Raw genomic sequence first — 26,550 nt, 5'->3', positions numbered from 1 at the left:
TTTTCACTGTAGTTGGTTTTATGGGGGATGAGGGTGCTGTTTGTTTTGTTTTCCCAGCAAGTCTATGGTATGTGTAGACGTGTAGGGTAAGTTACTTCTGTGTGTAGTAGAATTTGTGAATTATGTAAGCACATTACATAATCATAAATAATCTTAATTTTTATTAAACTATAATAAAAGTCAACCGAGGAGAAAAAATTGATGTTTGGGGTTATTTGTTCAGTACTACTAATGATCCCATACTATGTACTATGAGCATTTTAGTTGTTTGGTTATCTGATAGCATGTACAGTATGACAGAATGCCACTAGAAGACTGTCCAGTAGACAAATAGTCTACCAAAAATTGGATTTTTTTTTAAAATAATCAGAAAGTATTTTGGTGATGATTTGAATAATGTATTCTTAAAAAGCAGTTAAATGGCTGTATTGAATTTGTAGTAAGCAGTATTTAATGTGGGTTCCTTTAATGGTTAACGATTTTACTAGCTATGAAATAAGACTGCTTAAATATTAAAAGAGTTTACTAAGGTGCAAACGTCAAGGTTGAATTATAATAGTTTTTTATTACACATATATTCAAGTACATCAAATTTGTGTTAGTTTTATTAAACACTCAAAGATGAGTAACTTCTGAATATATTACTGTGATTTTAAGTCTTTCTGCAGAATAATTTTTCAGGAAGGATCTATGAGGGTTGCAAACTTGTCTTTAGATATGTGTTTTAATTCTTATATGATACTGGATTAAACTCACATCAGTTCTACGTATCTCAAAATACTAACATTTTTCAATCACGATATTAGTATTTTGTATAGTTTGCCATGGTTTTTGGATTTTTCTCTCTTCTGTGATTCATATTTGCTAATCCCTGAAATTCATAGCTAATCTGGTTTGATGACTTTGTTTTTCCTGTGGTCAAGGCTAAGAACTTTTCCCACTTCTTACAAATTAAAAAAAAATCAAGATTCAGGAAGTTGAGAACAATCAACACTTTTCCAAGGTTTAGGTTTCTGGTTTGCTTGAATATAGATCATCTGAATTTCAAGGAGATACTGATTTTTCTATCACTTAGCATGGAAAACAAGACTTTAAAAAATGTTACATGTTTTACTTCAGTGTCTAAATCACTGGGTAAAGTGTGACCAACCAGATATATTGGCTGCAACCAGAACTGTTGGTTGCATAGTTCCTTGCAATATGAGGTTCCTGTGAGTAACAGGAAACTGCTAAATGGCATCAAAGAGTTGAGCCTCAGACTGTGACTTGGGCTGCTTTCTTAAGGACAAAGTCTAATTTCTAATAAGTTTTTGTGCCTTACCTGAAGGAGGAGTCTGCTCTGAGGTCTTTGTGGTCAGATCCCATCCTGACACTTTGGTCTAACGCTTCTTTCTCATCCTGGCTGCCTGCTTCCGTCTTGAAGTTTTGTGTCTGTCTAGGACACGAGATATTGTGGGGTTTTGAGGGGAATTGGGGAACTCATCCAGTTTGGGTGAGCGTTTAGTATTTGTAAATCAAAGTTCAGCTTTAGTGATGTTCATGTTGCCATTTGGCCTCTAGATTAGTGGTGGTATTTTGGGAGGAGCAAACGTTGAAAGGAAAGGAGAAGCAAATTCTTTTTTCAGAATATTGTGTTTTTATTGCTTTAAAGTGATTATGAAACAGTCAGATGATACTTCCTTTGTGACAATTTCTCTTGTGGAAGCACCCAGAGTGCATGCTATTGGAGAGCATTTTATGATGATAAATACTTCCCTAGATAAAGTTTCCTCCCCCACCACCACCCCATCTTATTTCCTGAAGAAAGGAGTTTTGTGCCTAATACTCACTTGTTTAAATTTTTTAGTGTTTTCAGATTTCAACAGCAGTTCAAAACCATCTCTCTTTTGCTGGGATAGCTGTTTCCTTGCTGTTTTGAGTTGTGACACTGTATGCTGGACAAAAAAATTATGGATTTGGATATTCAGTATTGCTTTTCCCTTGTAACTGTATTTCTGTGTCTCTGCATAGAAGGGAATTAGACTGCAGCCCTATGTTCCCCGTTAAAGTTTGTAAGAAGCTTGGTATTTGAGTGTAGTATGTTTGTAATTTTTGGTGTGTTTTTTCCTTCTGTTAATTATTATACTTTTGTTGTTTTAGAATTTTTCTTTATTTTTTAATTTTTTTTTGTTTTAAAATTTTTGTTTCTGGAAGTAACATTTAATAGCATCTTGTTCAGCAGTTCTAATATTCCAGAATTTACTTCGAAGTTGCCTTTCTACTGACTCACAGACCAGTCTAGGATATGTTTATTATGTAGTCTTCATTAGAGATATGTTTGTTTTATGCTATTAAACACTTTTTAAAACGCATTAAAAATGTAAGCATGCTTTTTAAATGTAAGATACATTTGGCGGTTCTGTTTTATTTAGGTGAAAGTAGCTGTATGAAAAATTTTGTAAATTTGGAACACATACTTCTGATTTCTAGCAATGAGATTTCTTTTAAATATTTGGTTCATATTTGAAAATGATAATTTGAATTTTAAAAGTTGCTTTTTGTAATAAATAATGCCAATTGAGATTTTAAATAGAATTTTATCATACTTATGATTCTTTCATTATGCCATTGAAAGTTTACATAGTGAATAAAAAGTAGAAAGTCAATACTACAGTGTTTCAACCTGTGGCTTAATTGTGTCCCTGTTTGGGAGTTTTATATGTGTAGTTTCTATTTATTCTGGACTTGATTCAGTTGAATTGAGCATGGATAACTAGAGAAGGAATGTCTTTACACATACTTGGAAATGTGTTATTATAAAGGCAGTTTCATCTATGGACTATGTTCAGTTCATTAACTTTTCTAATATCTAGAAAGTTGCTCTTCTCATCAAAGTGAATGGTTGGATGTGGAAATCTGACAAAGTAATAGAGATTGTGTATTTGAGGAAGTATGTATAGAGTTGAATGTTCATTGTCTTCTGGAAATGTTTAAATTTGTGTGAAATTTACTTTTAATCCATTTGAAAACTAGACAAAATATGTATTAAGATAGTTGAATTAAGAGTAATTTCATTGGTTAAACTGTGCAGACAGTAATGGAGAATTAGTGGGTGTTGAGTGTTCAAAGTGCATTCCTGACTGGAGCCCAGTAACCCTTCTTGGCAGAAGGTGGCTAAAACAGAGAAATCAGTAAGGTTGGATGAGATAGTATTATAATGTAAATCTAGTAACTAGGGGTTCTTTTGATTGTGGTTCTCAGGTAAATACTGTTTCTAAAAAAAGATTTCATCATTTTTCAGCCAATAAACCCCCCAGACTTTAAATAGTACTGAGTTTGGTTCACCATGATGGAAGATTGGTGAAATAGTTGTGAAAATAAGCATCAATTTTTTTTTGTGTTTGGAGTTTTTTAAAACATGAATTACCTTTGTTATTTAAAGTTGATGCTGAATCAAAGAACAGGCTTCTCAGAGGTATCTAATTACTTAATTTGCATATTTCCCCATCAGTTGGAAGGAGCAGAGGATCTGCATATGATTTATAGTCAAACTTAACAAGTCTGTTATGGTATTGCTCAGCTCATCTGGCCATTCACATACTGAACATGTAGCATTGCTTTTCCTCCTGTGGGGGAGGAATGACAGAACAAAATAGAATAAGGCTTGTGCTTAAACAGCACTAGAAATGTCAAAGGTTTTCATCTCCTCCTTTACTCCCTCTCCTTTAAAAGCAGAGAGAACCCAAAGCTTACACTTGAGCCTGGCTTGTGTAAATGCTTAGAGCCGAGTTTGTTTGCAGTAATGTTGTGAGAATTCTGAAGGAGTCATTGGGCTGTTTGGTGAAGCAGAGGGTGTGACTACTTGAGCTATGATTTTGGAATCAAGGCATCAGATTACAATGTTATTTTAATATATTTTTGCTTTCAACTGGTTAGGGGTTTTTTTATTCAGAAATGTATAAGTCTCTCACTTTGTGCTCCTTTGTCCAGGGCAGGCATTGTGTGTCATTTACTGGCCTCAGGGGAATACTCTGGTGGCAGTTGTGCTTGGCTGGCCAGGAGAAGACAGCAGGTTATTTTAAACTTTAGATTTTTCGGCTGTCTAACCTCCACTTGTATATAAGATTGCATTGGATTTGTGGTAAGATATGACCTTGACTTTTTTTTTCCTTTTCCTCTGTGTTTTCAGTGCATGATGCCCCTCTAAGACTCAAGGGAGTTAAACTGGAAGACTAGTTTGAAAAGGTTGAAATTCTTAGTTATTAATTGAAGATCTGGGCATGCTCCACATTGTTGCTTTTTACAAACCATATGGACACTCCCACTTCTTAACAGTAAAGAAACTGGGAGATTGGTTAAAGAACTAAATACCACATCTCCTCCTTTGCTGCAGAACCTAAGCAAAGGAAACCACTGTGACATATCAGGTGAAAGAAAGGCTTTTGCATTCTTGTAGTGCACCTGAGACACTCAAATTGTTGGGTGGATGCCAGTTCCAGTCTTCTGTTCTGATGGAGGTGAAGAGCCCTGAGCACAGCACAAACGCCAGAGCAAGCTCAGTGTGGTGTAGAGAATGTTTCAACAGCTATTGCTGTTGTTTCTTTAGTTATTGCTTTACTTACCCACAAAACTCCATAAATCCTAAAAGAAAGAGGTCTGTTAAAATAAGGAAGGGCATGGCTTTTGGAGGCTGTACATACCTTGAGCTGCTGGACAGCATCTTTTTGTTTTTGAGAAGTGAAATAATCCAAACCTCTTCAAGAGCAGAATGAGTTAGTAACTATTTTAGGTTGAAGCTGCCTTTGAGCCCTAGTGTTTTTTTCTTCTAAAGCAGGATTATGAGGATAGCTTCCTAAAAGGGAAATGAAATCAGTGCAGTTTATCCTACCAACCTTAATGGAGTACAGTAAGGCAGATCATCGTGGAAATTATTTGGCTTTAGAGAGATGCTGATTGCTTAAAGTGTTTAACTTGCATGTGTAACTTACATTTGAAAGGATATTTGTCATGTAGAATAAAAATAAGATATTGTAAAAATACCTTGAAATGAAATCCTTGAAACTATGAATAGGGATTTTTGGGTGAAACGCTTTGAAAAGTCAAATACTACATATTCCTGAAAGTTCCAGAAAGTGTGCCTTTTTCATTTTGTCTCATATTTATACCGTTTTGTTTTTTTTTCAGTATCTCTACCTGATGAAAGCAACATTTACTTGTAACTTCACCATCAGCCAGCCATGCAGTGTCAGCTGTGGAAAGACTGCCTAGTAGTCGAGGACCTCTTTCCCTCTCCTTTGTATACCACAAGGCTGATTCTATAAAGCCACAAGGTTGTTCAATATTTTCTTGCTATAGCTACAGTCACAGACTGTGTAAAAGAGCATCCAGCTCCATCATCACAAAATTGGTCTTTTTATGCTCAGCTATATGTAAAAAATTACACATGCTCCAGCCAGGAATTGCATTAATTTCATCACTTGAATTTGAAATTTTCTGGCCTGGTGTCAGACCAACAAAAATAAACAAATGTTATGACTGATGACCTGAATACTGCCAACCTGCCTTTGCAGGCAGTGTCATTGAGTTGAGTAACTAAGGTGTCCAGACTGCAAACACAGCTTTGGTTAACATACTCAAGTCATGACTTAAAGCCTTGGAGAGCTAATGTGTGGGTTTTAGGAGGAGTCTGTGCTTTCATATAACTATAGCTGACCTATGAGGGATTATAATTCATTAATGTTCCAATTTAACTTTAGAAAAATAAGAAAATTGGAATAAATGTTAGGAAAAAATCAGCTTAAAATTGTGCCCAGAGTGCACAGAAGAGCATGAAAGTTATTTGACAGTATGAAGACTGCTGCATTATAAGAACAGAATATTTTAGCTAGAAGTATTGTTTTTTCAAATGTACAGACTTTGGATACTACATTGAGTTGGGAACAGAAGATTTTACTGAGTAGCTATTAGGTTTTTAATTTGGGAGAAGCAATAAATACAAGAAATATAAATAATAAAAATATATTGACAAACATATATAAACACACGCACACATATATAAATCTAGTGAAAAGGTGCCACTGCCCATGGCAGTGGGTTTGAATTTAGGTAATCTTTAAAATCCCTTCCACCCCATCCCATTCTGTGACTCTAAGCAGAAATTAATTTTGTTCATGAAAAGGTTTACTGTAGGTCGATGCAGTTTTCCTGCTCGTATCTGTAATTCTCAGGTGTTAAACCAACCTGGTTTGCAGCTGTCTGTAGGAAGAGGATACTCTAAAAGCTTTCATCAAGTAAAGATAGTGGATACTCTTAAAGGCCGTTGAAGCTGTACAAGAATTTTGGCAGGAATGCATCAATACATTTTAGGATGAAAAATTCTATTCATATTCTAGTCCTTCCATTATCTCTTTTGGCTTATTCCATTTCTGGCTCAAGATGATGGAACAAGTAAATCTGAAATAATATCAACACTTCCTTATAGAGATTTGCTCTTCAAGCAGTTCCATAGACAGGACAGCTACAGCTTTATCTGAGTGCTAATTGTTTAAACATTACTTTACATACCAATGCTTCTTCCTGCAACAGATGGAACATATGGAAAGCTTATGGAAAGAAGGAAAACTCACGGCTTTCCTTTCACCAGACTTTTTTTTTGTATCCTATTTGTATTTTTTAATAGGGAATGCTGAAGTCAGTGCAGAAAGAGAATGTATTGTGTAGTATATAAGGCACATCTCCCCCCAAGTCCATCTGGGGCTAAGATGAGATAAAATAATGTTAATAGAAGATGATTGTGATCTTATTTTTAGGCATTCTTCTCTCTCTGCTCCCAAAAGCAAAAAAAAGAGAAAAAGATGCAAAAAGCATTCTCTAGGGCGTATGACATCTGTATATATGCACATATAGCTCATACACATACAGGTCTGTGTGTATTTATGTTGTTGGCAGATAATTTTTTATTTTAAGGTGCCTCCTGCTTTGCCCAAGGATATTGGGCCCAGCAGTTCCCTGACTATGGCACGTGGTCAAGCACCGATACATGTACAGGTGTGATCATGGATAACCTCAATGTGTCAATATATTATATTGCAATAAACATAAGTAACATTAATATAACGTGGTGTGTAACCTCTCTATGTGACTGTCTTGCAACACTCCCGTGAGGTCTTCATGCAAAGACTTGTCAGAAGATACCACAGAATCAGCAAGGTCCATGTTAGATTTCCCTACGTTAACAAATTCTTCTGGAATGATAGAAAAGACAGGCACGCTGCATAACTTGTTCATCGTATTTTATAGCAATTATTCATGTCAAAGAAACTTACACAATCAGGCCACCAAAGTTTAATTCAAAACTTTAAAATTGGAAGGTGGTGTTTTCTGCTGGAGTGAGTATGGTTCATATTTTTCTGTACTATTGTTCTGTATTGACTCCTGTCCCTTGTTTTTTTCTCTATCAGCTTTCTCCCTTTTTGTTCCTGTTTATATGTGCTTGTCTGTTTCCCTCCTCAGTTTCATGTGTGAAGAGTCATATCCTCCATCAATTTGTATTTGCTGGGGATCCTGAAAGCTGATTCTGTCATCCTTTCACTCCACTTCTTTCCAGTCTAGGGTTTTTCTTCTAGTTTCAGATGGCCAAAGTGAGGAGAGGCTGATGGTCATCCTGCCAGAGTGTTGAATGTTGTGCTTCCCACTATAATTTTCTCCTTTCTCAACTGGACATACTGGGTGTAGAAATGTAGGGAATAGAGTGTACAGACAGTCTGCAATTGATGTTGCTTTTTGCAGAGTTGTCACTTATATAGGCTGCTAATAAACTTACACAGGTCACTTAACTTGAAACTACTGGTAATTACAGTCTCTTCTGTCTCTGCAGGAAAAGGGATACTTCTGCTTTATGGTGTAAATATACTTTGTGATCATTTTCTCAATGATGCAGAAAAATGTGAATGTTTAAGACAAGGTGTGTTACAGAAATTGTCTGCATCTTTGTTGGGGGTTAGGTTTCTTTTCTTTTGTCCTCCTTACCTATAGAATTTTTCCCATAAGTTGCTAAGAAACACTGACTACTGGGTACATAAGAAAACAAAGAAGTGGCCAAGCCTAAGGGGGAAGCAGGGTATCTGGTTGCATTTCTCTCATTATGGGAAGTTCTCTCCGATCGACTAGAGGACGTGGTCTGGGGCAGCACTGAACTAGGATCTTATTAGCACTCACCTCACTAAAAGAGGGACCTGTCACCGTCTGCTCAGGTGCCCGAGATTTTAGGCTGGCCTCTCCCTGCCCTGCTGGGAGCTGGGCTGCCGCTGTCCCAACCCCGCTGCTGCTTCGGCACTGCTCCGAGCTTTCACTGCAGTGTAGCCCTGCACACCCTGCCTGCCGACACGTCCTGCGGTGCCAGCCACAGCCCCAAAGTTTGATGCATCTCATCCACCAGCCCAGGATCTTTGCTCGTTCCTGCCGTCCCAGTGTGGTGCTCCTCAGAGTCCTGCAGGGCACCAGGATCGGCTGCCCCAGGGTTTGTGAACCAAAGCCTCTCCTCCCTCCCTTCCCATCTGGGCGCTGGGACTGACACTGCCCCAGGGTTTATAAACCAAAGCCTCTCCTATCCCTTCCTATCTGGGCCCAGCCGCCATCAGCGTCCTCGAGTCCTGCCCACAGCGCCCCCTGCAGGCCTGGAGGAATCACTGCCCCTGCCCTGCCTGGCTGGGAGCCACCAGCGCCCCTGCTGGCCGTGCCATGAACTGAACCAAGGGACAGTGCCCATGGCCTAGAAGGGTCTCTGGGTTCCTGCTCTGGTTGGTGTTAATGCTGTGGTTGTTGTTGTTTGTTTGCTTTATTATACACGCTAGTAAAGAACTGTTACTTCTTTCCTCATATCTTTGCCTGAGAGCCCCTTAATTTCAAAATTGTAGTAAGTTGGAGGGAGGGGGTTTACATTCTCCATTCCATGGGAGGCTCCTGCCTTCCCTAGCAGACACCTGTCTTTCAAACTAACACAATACTGTAAAGCTTTTCCATATATGCAGTTATCAACAAAGTAGAAAGCTTTGATTCAATATATTGAATATAGAGTATTTTCAAGATTTGTCATAGAAAAATTCACCAGAGACTTAATTGTTTTCTGAGCCACCCATGTGAAAAAAAATGGTTAGTAAATCGAATAGTGTAGCCCTGAATGTGTGAAGTGCAGTGGTGTGCCTTTTATAAAAGTATCTGCAGGCTCAGACAATCAGTGCAATTGTGTTGCTTTTACTCTGCAAATGGAGCATTTTTCAGATTTATTGATAGCAATTTGTTTGTTTAGAGCAGTCATTTTTATTAGGGAGAAGCTCAAGTCAAAGTGAAAAGGTAAAGAAAAGTGAGGGACACATTTAGCCATTGAAATGTGTAACAGCTGATTTATGAGTGTTGGTATAACACCAAAATTTTACAAGTTCAGTGTGAGTAATCCAAATGTGGTGGGTTGGTTGTTTGTTTTTTTTTTTTAAATTATGGCTTCTATCTTGACACTTTTTGCAACTTCTGGCTTTAGTGAATTCTTACTGCACTGAACTCCTGCAAAAGTACTTGCAGTGTTTCATTTTGTAGAAGTGTCTTATGGAAAGACTCGTGTTTTAACTGTTGTAAATATATCTTGAGAACAAAGCCTGTTCCAAATGTTTTACAGGTGAATTCAGTACGTAGCAATGAATTTGGCATGTAGGAGTAGGAGTTAATGCTGAGAATCACCTTGTGTAGGAGCTATCAAACATCTCAGTCTGGAACAATATTGAATTCCTGTTATCCTGGTCAAGATTCAGACTGGTGCTCTGCAGATAACTCACTGTCCATAGCAATATTTGGAGACATTGCTTCTTTGAGAAGTGTTAATCTTAAACTCCTGAGAAGGAAGCTCACTTTCTCAAACAGATTGTGTATGAAGCAATAGTCCAGTACTTCTGCACTTCATTATCTCAGTTTCTCTCTTGTGTAAACCTCAGCTTCTAGTAATTGCTAAACTTGGAAATATGAATAGCAGACTGTACTTAAAAATGAAGAAAAAGCTGAAGTTTATGATCAGTGGATTTGCAGTAGGTCTTCTCCAATGCTTTATAGTATATATTCAGTTTCAAATTTTCTTATATCCTTTCTGGCTCATTTTGATTCCCAGAATAGGATATCACTACCAAAAACTTTTTGCATTATCATAAAACTGTGCTTATCAGGGCCAGCACAGAAGTTGATGAATTAGGAAATCTGACAGTGTACTATTCCCTGCAGGATTTTTCCCAGCCACAGCCTCATTTCACAAATGTTCAGTCAGAAATCATAGATCATATGTCCTCATAAGAAAGGCAGTTCATTGTTCTCAAAGCTTTGGAGTGCAGTCGTGATGCTTATGCTAACCTCAGGATTATCTGTGAGCTGTACAAACTCACTTGTGTTTGCATCTTGTAGTTGTGCCTCGTGTTCTGCAGAGCCCTCCTGGAAGCTGGCATTTGTGGCATGGTGGCATCATTGCTGGCCTATCCCCCTGCCTTGGAAGCTTTCTCTTTTGTAACTTTGCTCTGTAGCAAGAGCTGCTTCTACTTGTTTACTGGAGTGAAAGAACCATCAGTTCCTTCAGAGTATTTACTTCTATGGCCTCTCAGTATACGAGAGACTTGGAGGAAAGATTAGAGGAGACTTCTTACCAAGGTCTGTCATGACAGGATGAGGGGCAGCGATTTTAAATGGAAAGACAGTAGGTTTAGATTTGACATCAGGAAGAATTAGGAATAAGGAACTTCTGATGAGGGTGGTGAGACGCTGGAACAGTCTGCTCAGACAAGTGATGTCCCATCGTTAGCAGTGTTCTGGGCTGTGCTGGACAGGGCTTTGAGCAAACTGGTCTAGTGCCCCCTCAGCTGGGCTTTGGAACTGGGGTGACCTTTGAAGTCTTGTCCCAACCAGACTATGCTGTGTCTTACTTAGTAGAGAAATTACTGGCCAAGAACCTCTTAGCTACTTGCTAAAAGGAGCATCATTGTTCCATTTAAGTGGTCTTCTCATTATCATTTAGTTTTTACAATTTCCCAGCGTAATGTAGGTATTAAAAGTAATTTCTACTTTGTGGAGATTTGTTTTGTATATGGGATAGGGATGAATTTCAACCCTTTCGCTTCCAAAGCAATGGAATAAATAATGTATCTATATAAATGTTTAGTTTGAAAAGACAGGTTTTGGATCTCTCATTGCAGGGACATTGAGGTGCTGGAGCATGTCCAGAGAAGGGCAGTGGAGATGGTGAAGGGCCTGGAACACAATTCTTAGGAGCAGTTGTGGGAGCCACGTTTAGCCTGGAGAGACCTCAGGGGTGACCTTATTGCTTCACCTGCCTGTAAGGAGGTTGTAGCCATGTGGGATCTATCTTTTCTCCCAGATGAGTAGAGGTGGAGCAAAGGGAACTGGCCTCAAGTTGTGCCAGGGGAGGTTCAGGTTGGATACCGGGAAAAATTTCTTCACTGAAAGAGTTAAACATGGGAACAGGCTGCCCAAAGAAGGGTGGAGTCACCATCCCTGGAAGTGTTCAGAAAATGAGTAGACGTGGCACTTGGTGATGTGGTTTAGTGGGCATGGTGGTATTCTGTCAGAAGTTACACTTGATCTTGGAAGTTCTTTCCTACCCTAATGATTCTGTAATGTAAATGGAAGAGAGAAAACAGTAAATGAGTAACACTAAGCACTAGTTCATTTCGGTGTTGATGGCCCGTAAGGATGGCAGAGTGTAATTAAAGGCAGAAAAACAAAGCAAATACTAAAGCACACAAAACACATGCCTAAGAGAGAATAGTGATTGATAATGATTTTTTAAATTTTTGTAACATCTTGTGTAATTAACATGCTTGTGCACAGGTTACAGATGAAACCTTTTTATGCATGAGTCATGTTTCTAGGCAGTGTCACTGTTCTGCCAAAAATGGATTTCCTCTGTCCGGGTTTCTGTTACCTCAGAGTTACATATTGCTTTTATGTGATAAAGACACACCGCACTGTATCACAATATTACTCATTTATAGAGTCTGTGGAAGGAGTTTCAAAAATGAATAAAACTGATCACTGCTTAAGCTACTGGGGGAAAAAAAAGTTGAAGGAATTATTTTATTGCTTTACACTCCTTTTTCATCCATCTGAGATGATAGTATTCTAATCACGCTGACTTTAATGATTTATGTTTGAGCTGTTCTAGGCCATCACATGACATCTGAGTAAATGTTATATGGATAAATGGGCAGGCATATGGAATTGTCGGGAGAGCTTGTATAACTTTACCATAAGAAATCAATTGGTCAACAGTGATAGCTTGTCAGCTTTATTTTTAGTTTCATTCCACTGTATACCTCTTTTTTGTGCTTCACATGGCCTTCCTACCATCCAGTGGATTTATGAATATGTTGATCTTTTACACAAGTGAGTGACTGTTCATCAGAAGACAGCTTGCCACACCATGAAGCTGTGGTTTTACTGAAGTAGCCAGTCATTCAGAACAGTGGCAGTGGCATGCTGAGCTCGACTTTAAACATTGACTGCTTTTGTTTTGCTTTGTTGAACTTTACAAGTCTGTATGAACTGACAGAATGTCTTTAAGTTCTGTTGTATCTTTCCTACTGTGTGAGGCAATATAGTCCCAAAGCTGTGGGATCTATCACCCTGTAAATAAAGAAAACTTCTCTTAACAAATAGACATTCTGATTTCTGAGGTGGGAAAGTTGTGCCTAGCTATATATAATCCTAAAAATTATTTTAGCTGGATAGTTGCAGGGAAAAATAATCCTTGCTTTTCTCATATATCATGTTTATACAGTAAGTGTGTGACTGAATATGGTTGTGAGGAAAAAGTGCTTTTGGCGCTGTTACAACACTTCAGTTTCTCATATTTCTGAGATTTTAAGGTCTTCCAGTTAGCAAGTCTTTGTGAAGGTGTCACATTACTATAAAATCATTTGCCTGCCTTTGCTGCAAGAGCAGTCCAACGTTTTAGCTGGATTGATGCCAGTCTTCTGATATTTGTGGGATGAGTTAATTGTTTTTGCTTATTTGAATGGTTACATAAATGCAAACTTAGTATAAAAATCTGTTGTCTTTCTTTTCAGTATTGGAATTAATAGATTGTGATGTTTTTTAACAATTACAGCCGACGTAATTTTCTACTGCAGGCAGGCACCTTTGAATTTGAGGTAACAGTGGTTCCAGAGGCTGCTCAAGGATTAGAGGTGGGATTACATGATTGCATTTGCAGCCAGGTCATATGCTGGGCATGTTTACAAGGCTATAATGGATGCCTATTAAATAATAGGTATGTGTGGGTTGAGATGTTAAAAATCACGTTTGTGCATAGTTAATCCTTTGTGTGAAACAACTCAGTTTGAATTTTTATCTTCAAATGCCGTGCTTCTATAGAAACTGATTTACAGAAATGTTGCTCTTCAACAGCTTTTCTGTTGTGTGTTTGTAGTCTCTTAGGAAGTACTGCAGTAGTAAAACACCTTAACATCTACTTGAGTACTGAAATACAGAAGTGGAATTGGGATGTGATGATGCAGTAATAGCTAAAATAATATTTATTTGTTAAAACCACAGTAGTAGCTAAAAACCCCACAGACACTAATATTCAGTCTAATAAAGTACTTTCTAAATATGTTTTCTGAGCTAATTAGTCTCTTGTCTTCTCATATGTTAATGTTGGCAAGCAGTATACGGACAGTATCATGGCCTTTGGAAACATTTAACCAATGTGTCAGCAGAGATGTAGGGGGTGTAATCATTCCAGTGATAAAGAGCTGCTGCCTGTAATCAGTTGGTCTGTCATAGTTTTCAGGAAGAGTTTTTGTAGAGTATAGTGTTAGTGTTGTTTGGAAGGTGAGCAAGATGGAGAGTTCAAAGTGCAGTTTCAGTTCTGACCTGGTATCTGTCCAAGAAGTGTTTGGACAACCCTGTTAGGCATGGTGTGATTCTTGGGACTGTCCTGTGCAGAGCAAGGAGCTGGACTTTGATATTCCTTGTGGGTCACTTCTGACTCCAGTATATTTATGATTCTGTAAGTTGATTTTTTTATTACTGTGTTCTGCCTCTTGATTTTTTCCTCTTACACTTCAATGCCCAACTATTGTTATAAAACTCTTAACAATTACATTTAAATTTTTAAGGCCTAAGAAACTGTCTTCCAGGTAGCCTATTTTCTGGAAATTCACTCAGGAATTACTTAATTGCTCCATACATAGTAATTGTATAAGCACACATCAGTACACAGTTTATACATTTTCCAATAGTATTTATTGACTTAATTAGTATTCATTGACATAATTTGGTTTCAATTGGATCTTATTCCTAGTGATTTAGGTGTCTTCATTTTAATTGATTTAGTGCTTCAAAAATGACGAAAGTGGAATAAATGTCCTTCTCTATGTATTTGAACAGCTCTTGGGGAGGATCAATACTGTAGTAGTTCTGCTTTTTTATTTATTTATTCAGAAGAGAGACATCAGTTGATTGATAAAACCTTTGGTTGTTTTCTTAACTTGTAATATACACAAATGGCTTAAGGAAAAGATAAAGGTAAAGATACTGTTTTCGTGTACATACCATTTGGGCATGTAAAAGGTGTGAAAAAACAAATTATTGTATTTCTTTAGGACTTGAGATATGGTTTGCATAATCCCTGGGATTCACTGAGTGGCTCCTGAGGTCAGCTCAGTGTGTTAACACAGCAGGACCAATTCTGTGACAATATGCTGTGGTTTTGCCATTAGAACTGCCATGTATTTAGCACTGCTAATTTATTCCATCTTCATGAGATACTTTTCATCAAGACGTTGGGTACTCTCAACTCCTTCCTGAAAGCTACAGATGAAATATCTTGTTTTCATTTTGACTTTGGGTGGTATTTAATGCATTGAACTTTCAGTAATTACAAGGCTCGTCATGTAAGGCACCTCAGTGTGTCCCTTAGCCTGTGAGTGCTGTGGAAGAAAGTCTTTGAAGGATTGCTTTCCTAGCCTGTTGTGGCTCAGCAGGAGTTCTTGTCTAAGCATCTCAGCTGTGTAGCCTTTGCTGTAAGCTCTTGGCTCTCTGAATAACTTGCTTCTCTGCCTGCCGTGTGCTGTGGAGCAACATGGGAAGTGAGTATTGTATTCCAGCCAGTTCGTGCCTGCTTAGAGTGGAAAATGTGCAGTCAGCTGTAGTCAGGTCAAGTACAATAAGCTGAACAAAATACTGGACAATAGGTAGGACAAAAGGCTGGGCTTGTACATAATGACAGTAGTAAATTTTGTGGTATTGGCTGGGGGAAAAAAAAGCAACAAATTTCCACAGTAGTTTAGCTATGTAATCCCAGGACTTCAGAATGTGATTATGTGTTTGTCCATGCTTTCCAAAAGTTATTTTGGGTTTCTTGTAGACTTTTTAAGGTTATCTGTATAACTGTAAAGGCTGGAGGCTTCAACTCCTCAAAATAAAAATGGAACTTTGTTACCTATTGTCTGATAAAATCCATAGTTGGCCAGTAACTGCCAGTTACTTTTTATTATACCTCTACTCACCACACCTCTTTGGGAAATGTTAGAAAACAAAAACTTAACTTCTATTATTTTAAAATTGTAGTAGAAAAAACATTGAATATATTGATGATGGCTCTTCAGTCCACATGTTGCATTTACACAGTCACCTGTGTTATATTTAAACTTCTGTTTGAAGAGAGAAGTGATGCAAAGGCTCTTGCCGGTGCAAATGAAATTCTTATAATTATTAACTAATGTTTCAAATGCCATCATTTGTTATTCCACAGAGGTTTTAACTGCAATCTATTCTGGTAGGGTACTCTTTCATTACTGCATTTTACTTCCTGGGATAAGGAGAGTTGTCTAGAAACACATAGAGCTTGGTTGCTGTCAGGTTTTCTTTGAGAATTCTTGTGATGCTCTGCCTTTTGGAATAGGATGTTTGTTCATCATTTACAAAAAATAATTAGTTTTATAAAAGATCTCCTATTGCAAGTGTAGATAGGAATTTTCTGGTGGAAGCTGGTGGAAGCTCCATTTCCTTTTTTAAAAAAGCATTTCTGCAATGGACAGAAATGAATTGTGATGTATAATGTAAGTTTATTGCTGTATTTCTTAAGTCAGAGCAAGATTACTCACATAGCTCACTGATCTTTAGACTTGTCTCATTTATCTTGGAAAAGTGTGTGATGTGGCAGGTGTTATATTGGCTACTGGAATACATGGGATGGGGCAGAGAGGGGCCCTTTCTGTGTGCACAGGTGGTGTTCAGGAAATGCTGAGGGCAGCTGAGAGCTGTCCACTTGCAGAGCCACAGATTGTGGACCTGCTTTTTTTACCCCTAAAACTTTACCAAAGTTGTTTTTTTTTTTACCCTGAACTTGACACTTTACTTTTCTTCAAAGAGATATTTTCTTGTCTATGAAAATGAAGACATTTTCAGAGGAAACTTGAAATTTTAGTGCCTAGAGGTATGTGTGCATATGCTGGTCTGTTGTGCTGCTGGAGGCTGCTGCTGGAAGTTGAGCTAACAAATGAAAATCTGACTGGACTACCTGTGCTATGTGCCACCCATAGCTGCACTGAGGTCAAGATAAGAATGATTTTAACTTGGGACTTTGGGTAGCTAATACATTATTAAACACCAGCTCTGCTGCTATCTGATTTTCGTTTCCTTTTTGAACACAGCAGTGCATTCTCTGCAGTTGAGAATTCCACTGAGCAGTATTATTGGAAAGACTTTTGAAGCTTAGCAGTGATAGATGTGTAACAGGGGCTGTGTCATGCATCACCTCATGCAAAGTTTTTGTGAATCTTTCCTTAGACATCAGCTGCCTTTTGGTTACTGCTGCGATGATGAGCCACAAGTGCAAAAAGCGTTTGTTAACTCAGACTGCATTTGCCTTCCAGTAGTCTTTGGGTATTGAAGTTCAGATAGAATCTTTTTATTGTTGAACACAGAATTTTGAAATGGAAAGAGATTCAGGGGATTTTGTTTGGTTTGGTTTTTGTAATTCGTTATGTTAGTATCAATGTAACAGGTACTTTACAAAAATCTTACATAGATGCTTATCTAATGCTGGAAAGGGCTCTTTAAATTCTGTTTAATTCTTTTTCAGTTTCACAAAAATTGCTTCTGGCTTCTTGGATTTGTAGTGATGTAGAGTTTGAACCCTATTAATAGGGGAGTATTTTTTTGGATAATTATGCTACTTAATTTTCGAGCCTATTATTGCTAGCATGTTGTGACTAAGACATCTGTACTTGGTGATAACTTCAGACTTTTCTGCAGACTGTTCAGAATTTCACTGCGAGTAAATATATAACAGTTCCATTTTATGCAGGTCGCAGTAATTAAAGTTACACATGGTGCCACAGTGGGACTGAGTAAAGACCTGAACTAGCACATTCCAGTGCAATGCCATATAGACATACCTGTGGTATGTTAAGTGTTTTAATGTTGCTATTTGAGACATAATTATTCCCACCCTTGTGTTTAAGCTATTGTCTCTCTTGGTAGCTAAAATGCATTACAGTAGTTTTTCTACACAAGCAGTTTGGGAAGGATGGAAAGTCGTGGTGGCTTAAAGGATTGTGTTTTCTTTCTTACAGAAAATGCCAGAAGCCTCAGAAGACCACAATCACTGGAAGGCCTGTTGACTTCCGTTTTCTGTTAATCTGGAACATCATCCATCTGGCATGGCGCAGGGCAGCCAGCAGCTTGATGTGCAGGTACTCCATGATCTCCGGCAGCGTTTCCCTGAGATACCTGAAGGGGTGGTGTCTCAGTGCATGCTTCAGGTACGGTGAGGAGTCTGTGTATTTTATTTTGACATGAATTGTGAGTTTAGTATGAAAACCTTTTTTTTTCATTCTCTTGATTTTATTTTAAAAGGTTGGAAGACTCCACTACTTATATTTCTGTCTTGTCTTTTAGGTACAAAACTTGTCATTCTTGACTTAGATTTGTGGAGGTTAATTTGCACTGATGTTTTTTCATTGTCTGTGTGACCTGTGGCTGTATGCATATGGAAAATAAAGAAGGTGGCTAATGGGATGTTAATTGATGATGGCTACATAAATAACATACCTGTACTGGAGAAGTTCTTAGTAAACAGTGACTCATCCTTCCATGAAATGAGCTGGACTTAGCTAGCAATCTGACAGTTTTCCCTCTTCATGGTATCTATTTCCATGGCTCTCCAGAGGTTTAGTTGTACTTCTGTCTTTCTAGGTCAGGTGGTGGTTCTTCTCCCTGTGCTCCTTTTCCTTTCCATATCATCCTTCCACCTTCATCTAAAATCAGAAATTGGAAGTGATAAGTCATCACATGTAATAAGTAGTGGTCATCTGGGAATACCTTCAATTACTGGGAAGATTCAGGAATGGAATAGAAACGTGCAAAATCTAATTTGGCCTTGTGTGGCCATGGCTGAGGTTGGAAAGCTGTACTTGCATCTTGCTTGTCCCTGGCACATGAGTAGGTTTACTTAGAATAGGGGTTGTAATTTCTGCATTTTGTCTTCTAAACTATACTAATAAAAATTAATTGCTTTCAGTATAAAGTAGGGGAAGTCCTTCAAAAAAGCTTTACTTATCCTGACAGTCATATCTTCTGTACTGCTTAGTACATGATCCTTTTGATGTACTGTGTCATAGACATTTTTAAACTGATAAAATTAAAGAACTAATGCTGCAGAAGCATATGGTGTTCTGTAACTATAATATGGCATTCTGGATAGCTAGTTAACTTTGCACAGCAAATATTTGTTTTTAAGTATAGATTTTGTCTCCAAACCCATCTTATATTTAAAGATGTGTGAGCTGGTTTCCAGTAACCATTTGCAGTAAATACTCTAGATTTAAATCATTTTGGAGTTTTACACTTGTCAGAAATTGCGGGTCCTTTGAAATGACAAATATATTCCATACCCTGATAAAATCAGATCAGAGCCTGTCTTGTACGTGTTCCCTTCACCTACACCCTGACCAAGTGATGTAAGGAAGCTGAAGGCTCTGTTCATCAAGTTTGATTTAGATGGCAAGTGGGTGATAGTAGTGGCTCACTTTTTTGAGACTGCTATCTTTGTATTGTGGTGCTGGTTGTTATTTCAAGGTCTAGTTCCCACATATTCTGATCTTAGATTTTTGGTGATATGTCTGGGTATTCCCGCTGACCACTGATGTCTAGAAGAGTTCAGCATGAAGGGAGGTTGTCAGGGAGAAGTGTCTGTAGAGTGAGAGCTGTTCCTATTTAAGTGCTGAACTCCTGTGTCATGTTTAGTAGTAACTCTTCATATGAGAAGATACAGAATATGTGAGTTCATCTGATAGTGAAATCGTAGGAAATTTTGGGGAAATCATCTTCACTTTGGTATTAAGACTGGCTAGGTATCAGTCCATGAGAAAAGAAATGTAACATGACTTTTCAGCCAGTGGCTGTTGAAAATTGTATGGCAATGCAATATGTATATATATGTAATGCATGCATACAAATTTGTATATTGATAGTATTTACAATAGCAGTGCAACCACTATTAATGTATATTCCTTAGAATGCTAATTTTAGCACACTGAGGAAGGCAGGAGTGTATGTGCATGTATAAATATATGCACACTTGCCATGGAAGAAGGTGCTCTCTGTCACAGTCTTGGGTCATGTTTAACAAATTTAAGGTGCTAAGGGTCAGATTTAGTTGAACTTAGAGTAAAATTTGTTTTCTTTAGCTACTGTTTAAATTAAAATCTGAGCAACAGCTGATGGAGGCCGTTATATGATAAAGTGGGGAGACAAAGAAGTCCACCATCCGGAACATTTTCTAGTGATTTTACTGGTTTGGTTGAGTTGTTCTTTTAGCAGACTACATTAAGCTAAAATGAGTGGAGAGGGCAAGAAGGGAAAAGGAATGCCCCATTATATTTATTACTTGATTCATAATTTGTCTGTATAGTTTCAACTGCCAGCACCACAGAACAAATCAAACATTGAAAAGGGTTATTTGGTTTCTCACTGATGTATGAATAAACCTTTTTTTAGCCTTAAGCTTGAAATTCTTACAGGCAGTTTAAATTTAGTTGGAATTGTAATATTCATTATGGAATCCCCAGTAATTCTTCAAGCAGTACTTTGATTTCGTTGTTAACTTTTATAAAATGTTGGGTTTTTAAATTTCCAGGTGAAGAGAAATAGTCAGGTAAACCGTAAATAGAAAGTGAAAACAGTGAACACTCAGATAAACATTGAAATGTTATCTACATTTTTGTTTTACTTTTCCAGAGTTTGAAATTTTGATCTAATTTAATTTGATTTGTGTGGTTACTAGAAGCAGTTAATTATACAGACTTATTCCTTGAAGAACATACAGAGAGTTGTAACCATTGCTTTCCTAGAACTGGACTTGGTTTTTTTTTAATATGTCATAGTGTGACTAGTGTTACCAGAGCATTTTGCCAGATGCAATGTGAGCTATGTATTACTTGCATACTATGTAGCAAGTATGATCTTTATTTCGCAATACCTTGTATAGAATGTTACCCCTAGTTGTGTCCAGGCCAGGCCTAGTTGTGGCCTCAGCTGAATGGTGAACTGGTTGCTCTTCCCTGTGCTCTATGGCAGTAATAGGTGTCTGTTCTTGCTCCTAGAACAACAACAACCTCGATGCCTGTTGTCGAGCCCTGGCACAGGAGAGCAGCAAGTATTTGTATATGGAGTACCACAGCCCTGATGACACCAGAATGAATAGAAATAGCCTTTTGCACATTAATCTGGGTATTCATCCTCATACCAGCTACCATGCGGGGGATGGAGCTCAACTTAATGGTGGTCGTACACTGGTACACAGCTCAAGTGATGGACACATTGACCCGCAGCGCACGGCAGGTAAACAGCTGATTTGCTTAGTTCAAGAACCACATTCTGCTCCCGCCGTGGTGGCAGCTTCTCCTAGTTACAATCCATTTTTCATGAATGACCAGAATAGAAATGCAGCTACTCCTCCTCCACAGCCACCTCCACAGCCATCTTCCATACAACCAGGAATGAACACGTCTGCTATGCAAGGCCCTCCCACGTATATGCACATACCTCGGTACAGTACAAATCCCATTACTGTTACAGTATCACAAAACCTCCCCTCTGGACAGAGTGTACCCAGAGCTCTACAAATTCTTCCACAGATTCCAAGCAATCTTTATGGGACTCCTGGCTCTATTTATATTAGACAAACATCTCAAAGTTCTTCAGGACGACAGACTCCTCAGAATACACAGTGGCATTCATCGCCACAGGGCCCAGTTCCACATTATACTCCTCGTCCTCTACCTGTATATCCACATCAACAGAACTACCAACCTTCTCAGTATTCTCCAAAACAACCCCAGATCCCTCAGTCGGCTTTTCGATCACCACCGGCATCCCAGTGTCCCTCTCCCTTTGGCTCTCCTCAGCACCAAGTTCAACCTCCTCAGTTGAGTTCACATGTTTTCATGCCTCCTAGTCCTTCCACTGTCCCACCCCATCCATATCAGCAAGCATCCCAGACTTTTCAAAAGCAAGGTGGTCACTCAGTATCATACCTTCCTCCTTTTGCTGGACCTAGTTTATCCAAAGGTTCCATGAATAAAATAGAAATTACAGTTGAGCCACCACAAAGACCTGGGACTGCAATGAACAGAAGCCCTTCACCAATCAGTAATCAACCATCTCAACGAAACCAGCACCCGCTGTATGCACCTACTACTCCTCCTTCAAGCTCTCCATCCAGAGGTATGTCAGGACAACCCAAACCTCCATTTAGTGTTAATCCAGTATATATTACCTACACTCAGCCAACTGGACCTGCAGGTGCACCAACACAGTCTCCTCGGGTAATGGTATCTTCTCAGCCAAACCCAACCATTTTTAAAATCACAGTAGGTCGAGCACCGACTGAGAATCTTTTAAATTTAGTGGACCAAGAAGAGCGTTCTGCAGCACCAGAACCTATTCAACCTATTTCTGTAATCCCAGGATCTGGAGGAGAAAAAGGAAGCCATAAGTATCAGAGAAGTTCTAGTTCTGGATCAGACGACTATGCTTACACTCAAGGTAAATGTTTCACCCTGCAAATTGTGGTGTTGTAAAATGCCTTTTCAGCCTGATTTTGCTACTTAGTGAGAATTTTTGAACCTGTATAGAGAAAAACAGAAACTGTGGCAAAAATCAGACTGTTTTTTCTGATTTTTTTTTTTAAATACTGCCAAATTTCAGTCTAATACATAAGGAATTTTTAAGGGTCTTAATGTTGCTTTGCTTTTGATATTAGGGGACTTTCTTAAAACACTGCAATTAACAATGATAAGTAGTTTGTTCATATACTGTGTGTCAGTTTTATCAATTCTGCATTGAAGAACTGAGTCATAAATTTGCGTGTAGATTTTTATAATGTTTTGTATTTGTTCTGTATTCAAGTGTTTTAGAACACCTGAAGCACTGGCTTCTGCATTTGGTTTAGATTGAAGAATATTAAGTGAAAGAGAGATAAGAACGCAGCTAAAAAACTTTGCCAATACAAATATTTTTTAAAGGTAATAAAATAATTATTTTGAAGAACTTAGAAGTTCACATCTTAGAGTTTTCAAAAAGGACGAAGAGATTGGCAAACAAATTTTAGGATGCGTTCTGCTGCATAGGGATAAAACATAGTTTTAATGCCATGTACAAATGAAGAATTTGATAATTCAGTAAAGAAAAGAAATGTGAAATTAAATCCTAAGCTGAAAACTACTTTTCTTGGAGTCATTTGCTGTGTAGATTTGAAACACTTAAAACTGAGCAAGTGAATCAATCTGCAAGCATTCATTCATTCATACCCAGTCATTTGGGTAATGACACAAGGATAGCCTGCAACAGGTATTTTCTGGATTTGTGTTTGGAAAGAAGATTCTATTAATCTGTTGTTCCTCCCAGCTTTTTTTTACTTCAGACAGCTGAAGTGAGAGCCATTAGTGCTGCTCTGTAGTTCTTGATTTCTTATTTCACTTACTGCCTTTTGAGCTCTTCTGACTCATCAACAGAGCTGTTTTGTACCTCATAGACCCAACTGGAAATTCTGTAGACCCAGTTCTTTAGTAATAGTGAATGCCAGTAGGTCTGTAATTGAGGTCTTGTGCTTTGTTTTGTAGTGTTACTATTACAGCTTCAGTAAAGGTAGTCATTTATGGGAGAAAATACAAGTAGTTTCACATAGCTGTGGAAAACATGTTCTGAAATGTAAAACCTGGTTTTGCTTTTGTGCCTTCCACTAGATTTGTGTCTCTGAAAAGCAAAACAAATAACACTAATTAGGATATACTTTTTGGGGTGTTTGCATTTGTGGCATACCTACCAGAGCTTTTTTTTTTAATTGCTGCACTCTGAACTCTTGATAGAAATAAATTGCAGAAGAATCAACATTTTATTCTTTACTACCACAAAGGAGTCCTAGAAAAGAGTGTATTTAACAGTTTAATTTACGGAACAAGTTTATTTAATTTTCTCTGGAATGTAAGCCATTTATAAAAAGTGTTACCAGAAATTCGTTCTGGTGTCTGTACTTTGACTGCTTCTTTGTAATATGAGTCATATTTGATGAGTTACACTAGAATGTAATGTGAAGCTCTGAATTGTAGTCACACTGCGTTAAGTTGAAGGAATCATACAGAGACAGGCTTTGGTAACAATAGTGGAAAATCATTCAGTCTGTTATCTGTACTTTTTTTCTTAATTCTGCTTGCATGACTTAGGCTACTTGAAAAAGTAGGGAACAGTTCTGTTCAATAATTTTGGTGCCTGTAGTGTAAAAACACCTGATGTTCTTGTCGGCTGTGCTTTTTGGTGTTTATTCTTTGGCCATGAATTGCTGAATTGATACATTTTTGTGCGGAATGCTGATACCTGTTTCTGACAGGTTGGGGTGTTCTGCTTTTGCAGTGAGTTGTCATGTTACTTATTTTTCTAATTCTTTTTAGCTCATATATTAATATTCTTGGATATTATGTGCTTTTCCTTTGCCTTTGTTGGATGCAGTGAAGAAAAAGCAAGTTCTGGCTGGGGCTTTTCATGAAGTAGTATTTTGCAGGTTCTACAGCGTCCTTTGAACAGTTTGCTGGAACATTGTTATATGAGCAGCATGTTTGTCTGAACACCCACATCAAATGTCTTGTTTTTCTCTGTCCTAGCAGACTTCAATCAGGTAAAACCAGCCTGATCAGAAAGGATTAAGCATCACACTGACTTGGCCAGCTTTGCATCATGATGAAATACTGAGAAATACTCTTCTTTAGGAAACTGAATATTGTCTTCTAGCTGGTCAAAATTATTTTCTTTGGTTCTCTGGGAGCCCAACATCACCTTGTGACTGAGAGTCATAAATTTCAGTACCATGATGAAAATGAGGCAGTGACTTAACAGCAGAAAGAGGTTGGGAAATCAATCTCTTATAAAATTAAGAGTCCAAAGCACCCGAGCTAACTCACCTTTTTATTTTCTGGATTCTCTAGTTTATTTTGTTGCAGCTCTATAGTTTTACCTCCGGGGAACTTAAAGTATTGGAGATTACAATATTCCCTGAAAACCTAAGACTGCTTAAAAGTTATACCACATTTGTAATAGCAGTGAGAAAAACCAATTTGGGACTGACATTTGGCTAAAGTCTCAAGGCTGCTGTTGAACAGCAGGTATGAAGTGTGTGTTACCTTCTGATTTTACCTCTGGTTTTTTGTTTTGTTTTGTTTTGTCAGTAGAGTATTAGTATAACTAGGTTGCTGTTTCATCCTGAGAAGCTGTCTCCTTGTACAGGTGCCTTTGTATTTTTGAGACGAGAAAGACCAAATGCAAAAAAAGAAGCTTTGACCAAAATGGTAATAACAACTTCAAGTTACTGTATAAAATGTGTTTTTATTCTGGAAGAACTTTGTTCTAAATTGTAGTTCATTTGGCATGAAAGCATCTCCACACTGATATTTGGCTGCATGTCTACGATCACCTTTTTTTTTCCAGAAAGGTCACTCATGAATCTTGCGCATAAGTTAAGAACTCAGTGTTCCCGGTTTTTATATACTAGTAACTATTTCTTCTATGTAAAACATTAGCCTTGCTGTTACATCAACGAGCAAGGATGGAGAGATTAGCAAAGGAACTGAAGCTTGAGAAAGAAGAGCTTGAACGCCTGAAGACTGAAGTCAATGGTATGGAGCATGATCTGATGCAGAGGCGACTTCGAAGAGTCAGCTGTACAACTGCAATTCCAACAGTAAGCAATTTGTTAGTATTTTAATTCAACATACACGTTTATTCTTTGTGTTTTGATGAAACTAAAGTACTGTTCAAAAAATACTTCTGAGTATAAAATCTTCAGTCTTTGGAGACACTTTAAGTACTTGACTTGTCATAAGCTAATTTTTGTAGTTTATGAAATGGTTGTGTGTCCAGTTTTCTTAGTGTTCTAAACTTGAGCAAATTGTATGGATGTGCTTTTGAGGACTACAGAACTGAATGCACTTGGTTTCCTAACCAAGGAAAAGTCTGTCCAAGTCAGTTCAAGAAACTTTAGCCATATAGAACTTGTGTTCATTCAGGAAGGTTTAAGTTTTGTTTTTAAGAAGCTATTTTATTGAGTACTTGCTCCACATAGACAGTATTTCTCATTTAGGATGTGCCAAATAACTTTTCAGTGGCAGTGTTGCCTGAAATAGTTAGAACTCTCCTATTTTCCTTGTTGATTCTTCTTATCTGTGTGACTTCCACCTGCAAGTGACTCTAGCCCAAACATGTGTGTGGCTCTGATAAGGGAATTCATCTGGCTGAAACACATCTTCCGCTGTGTGCAGTTGTTAAGTAAATCAGCTCACACTTACTGGCTGTATTGACAAACAATGCACACAGGTGTAGGCTGGAAGGCACAAAAGGGCCTTTGGCTGCTTAGCTGCTATGGCTGTTCTGTGTCTCACCTGTTTCAGGGCAGCATTTGGCAAAGATGTACCTGGGAGAAGTACAGAGGCATTGAGTGCACCAGGATGAGGTTAAGAAAGCTAGAGACCAACTGGAGGTGAATCTGGCACAGGATTTCAAAGACCAAAATAAAGGTTTCTGTTACTACCTAGCTGACAGCAGGAAGACCAGTGAAAATGTGGGCTCAGCAAATTGAGGGATGTAGTTATGTAGGACATGGAAAAGTCTTGAGACACTGTATGAGCTTCTTGGTTCAGTCTTTACAGTCCTTCAGGAATCCCAGGTCCCAGAGACCCTGGGAAAAGTGAAGCTAGGAAGGTACACCCTCTGTAGAAGAGAATCAGGTCAGGGATTGCTTAGGCAAAGCAGGCGTACATGAGGTCATAATCCTGGATGAGATTCACCTATGAGTGCTGAGGGAGCTGGCAGGTGTCATTGCAAGGCCACTCCAGATAATCTTTGGTTGACTAATGGTGTTTGGGAAAGTTCCCAAAGACTAGAGGAAAGCAAATACCACTGTTGTCTTCAAGAAGGGGAGGACGCAGGGAACTGGTCCTCCTCACCTTGAGGTCAGCCTCACCTTGA

At 38.2% G+C, this 26,550-nt stretch overlaps 1 protein-coding gene across 1 annotated transcript in view; it reads left to right on the top strand.

Annotated features, from left to right (window-relative positions):
* Positions 1 to 26,550, top strand: part of TAB3 (TGF-beta activated kinase 1 (MAP3K7) binding protein 3) — a 43,722-nt gene that overhangs the window by 7,882 nt on the left and 9,290 nt on the right. Inside the window, exons 2-4 of the mRNA XM_014878043.2 lie at positions 17,610 to 17,798; positions 20,640 to 22,083; positions 25,107 to 25,267. Of these exons, the coding sequence (XP_014733529.1) occupies positions 17,697 to 17,798; positions 20,640 to 22,083; positions 25,107 to 25,267 (1,707 nt within the window). The 5' untranslated portion in view covers positions 17,610 to 17,696. The remainder of the gene's footprint in view (positions 1 to 17,609; positions 17,799 to 20,639; positions 22,084 to 25,106; positions 25,268 to 26,550) is intronic.

This window comes from Sturnus vulgaris, chromosome 2, assembly GCF_052056855.1.
Source record: "Sturnus vulgaris isolate bStuVul1 chromosome 2, bStuVul1.hap1, whole genome shotgun sequence".
NCBI lineage: Eukaryota > Metazoa > Chordata > Aves > Passeriformes > Sturnidae > Sturnus > Sturnus vulgaris.
Note: the sequence above shows the minus strand (reverse complement) of the source record. Positions and strands in the feature narration are given on the sequence as shown.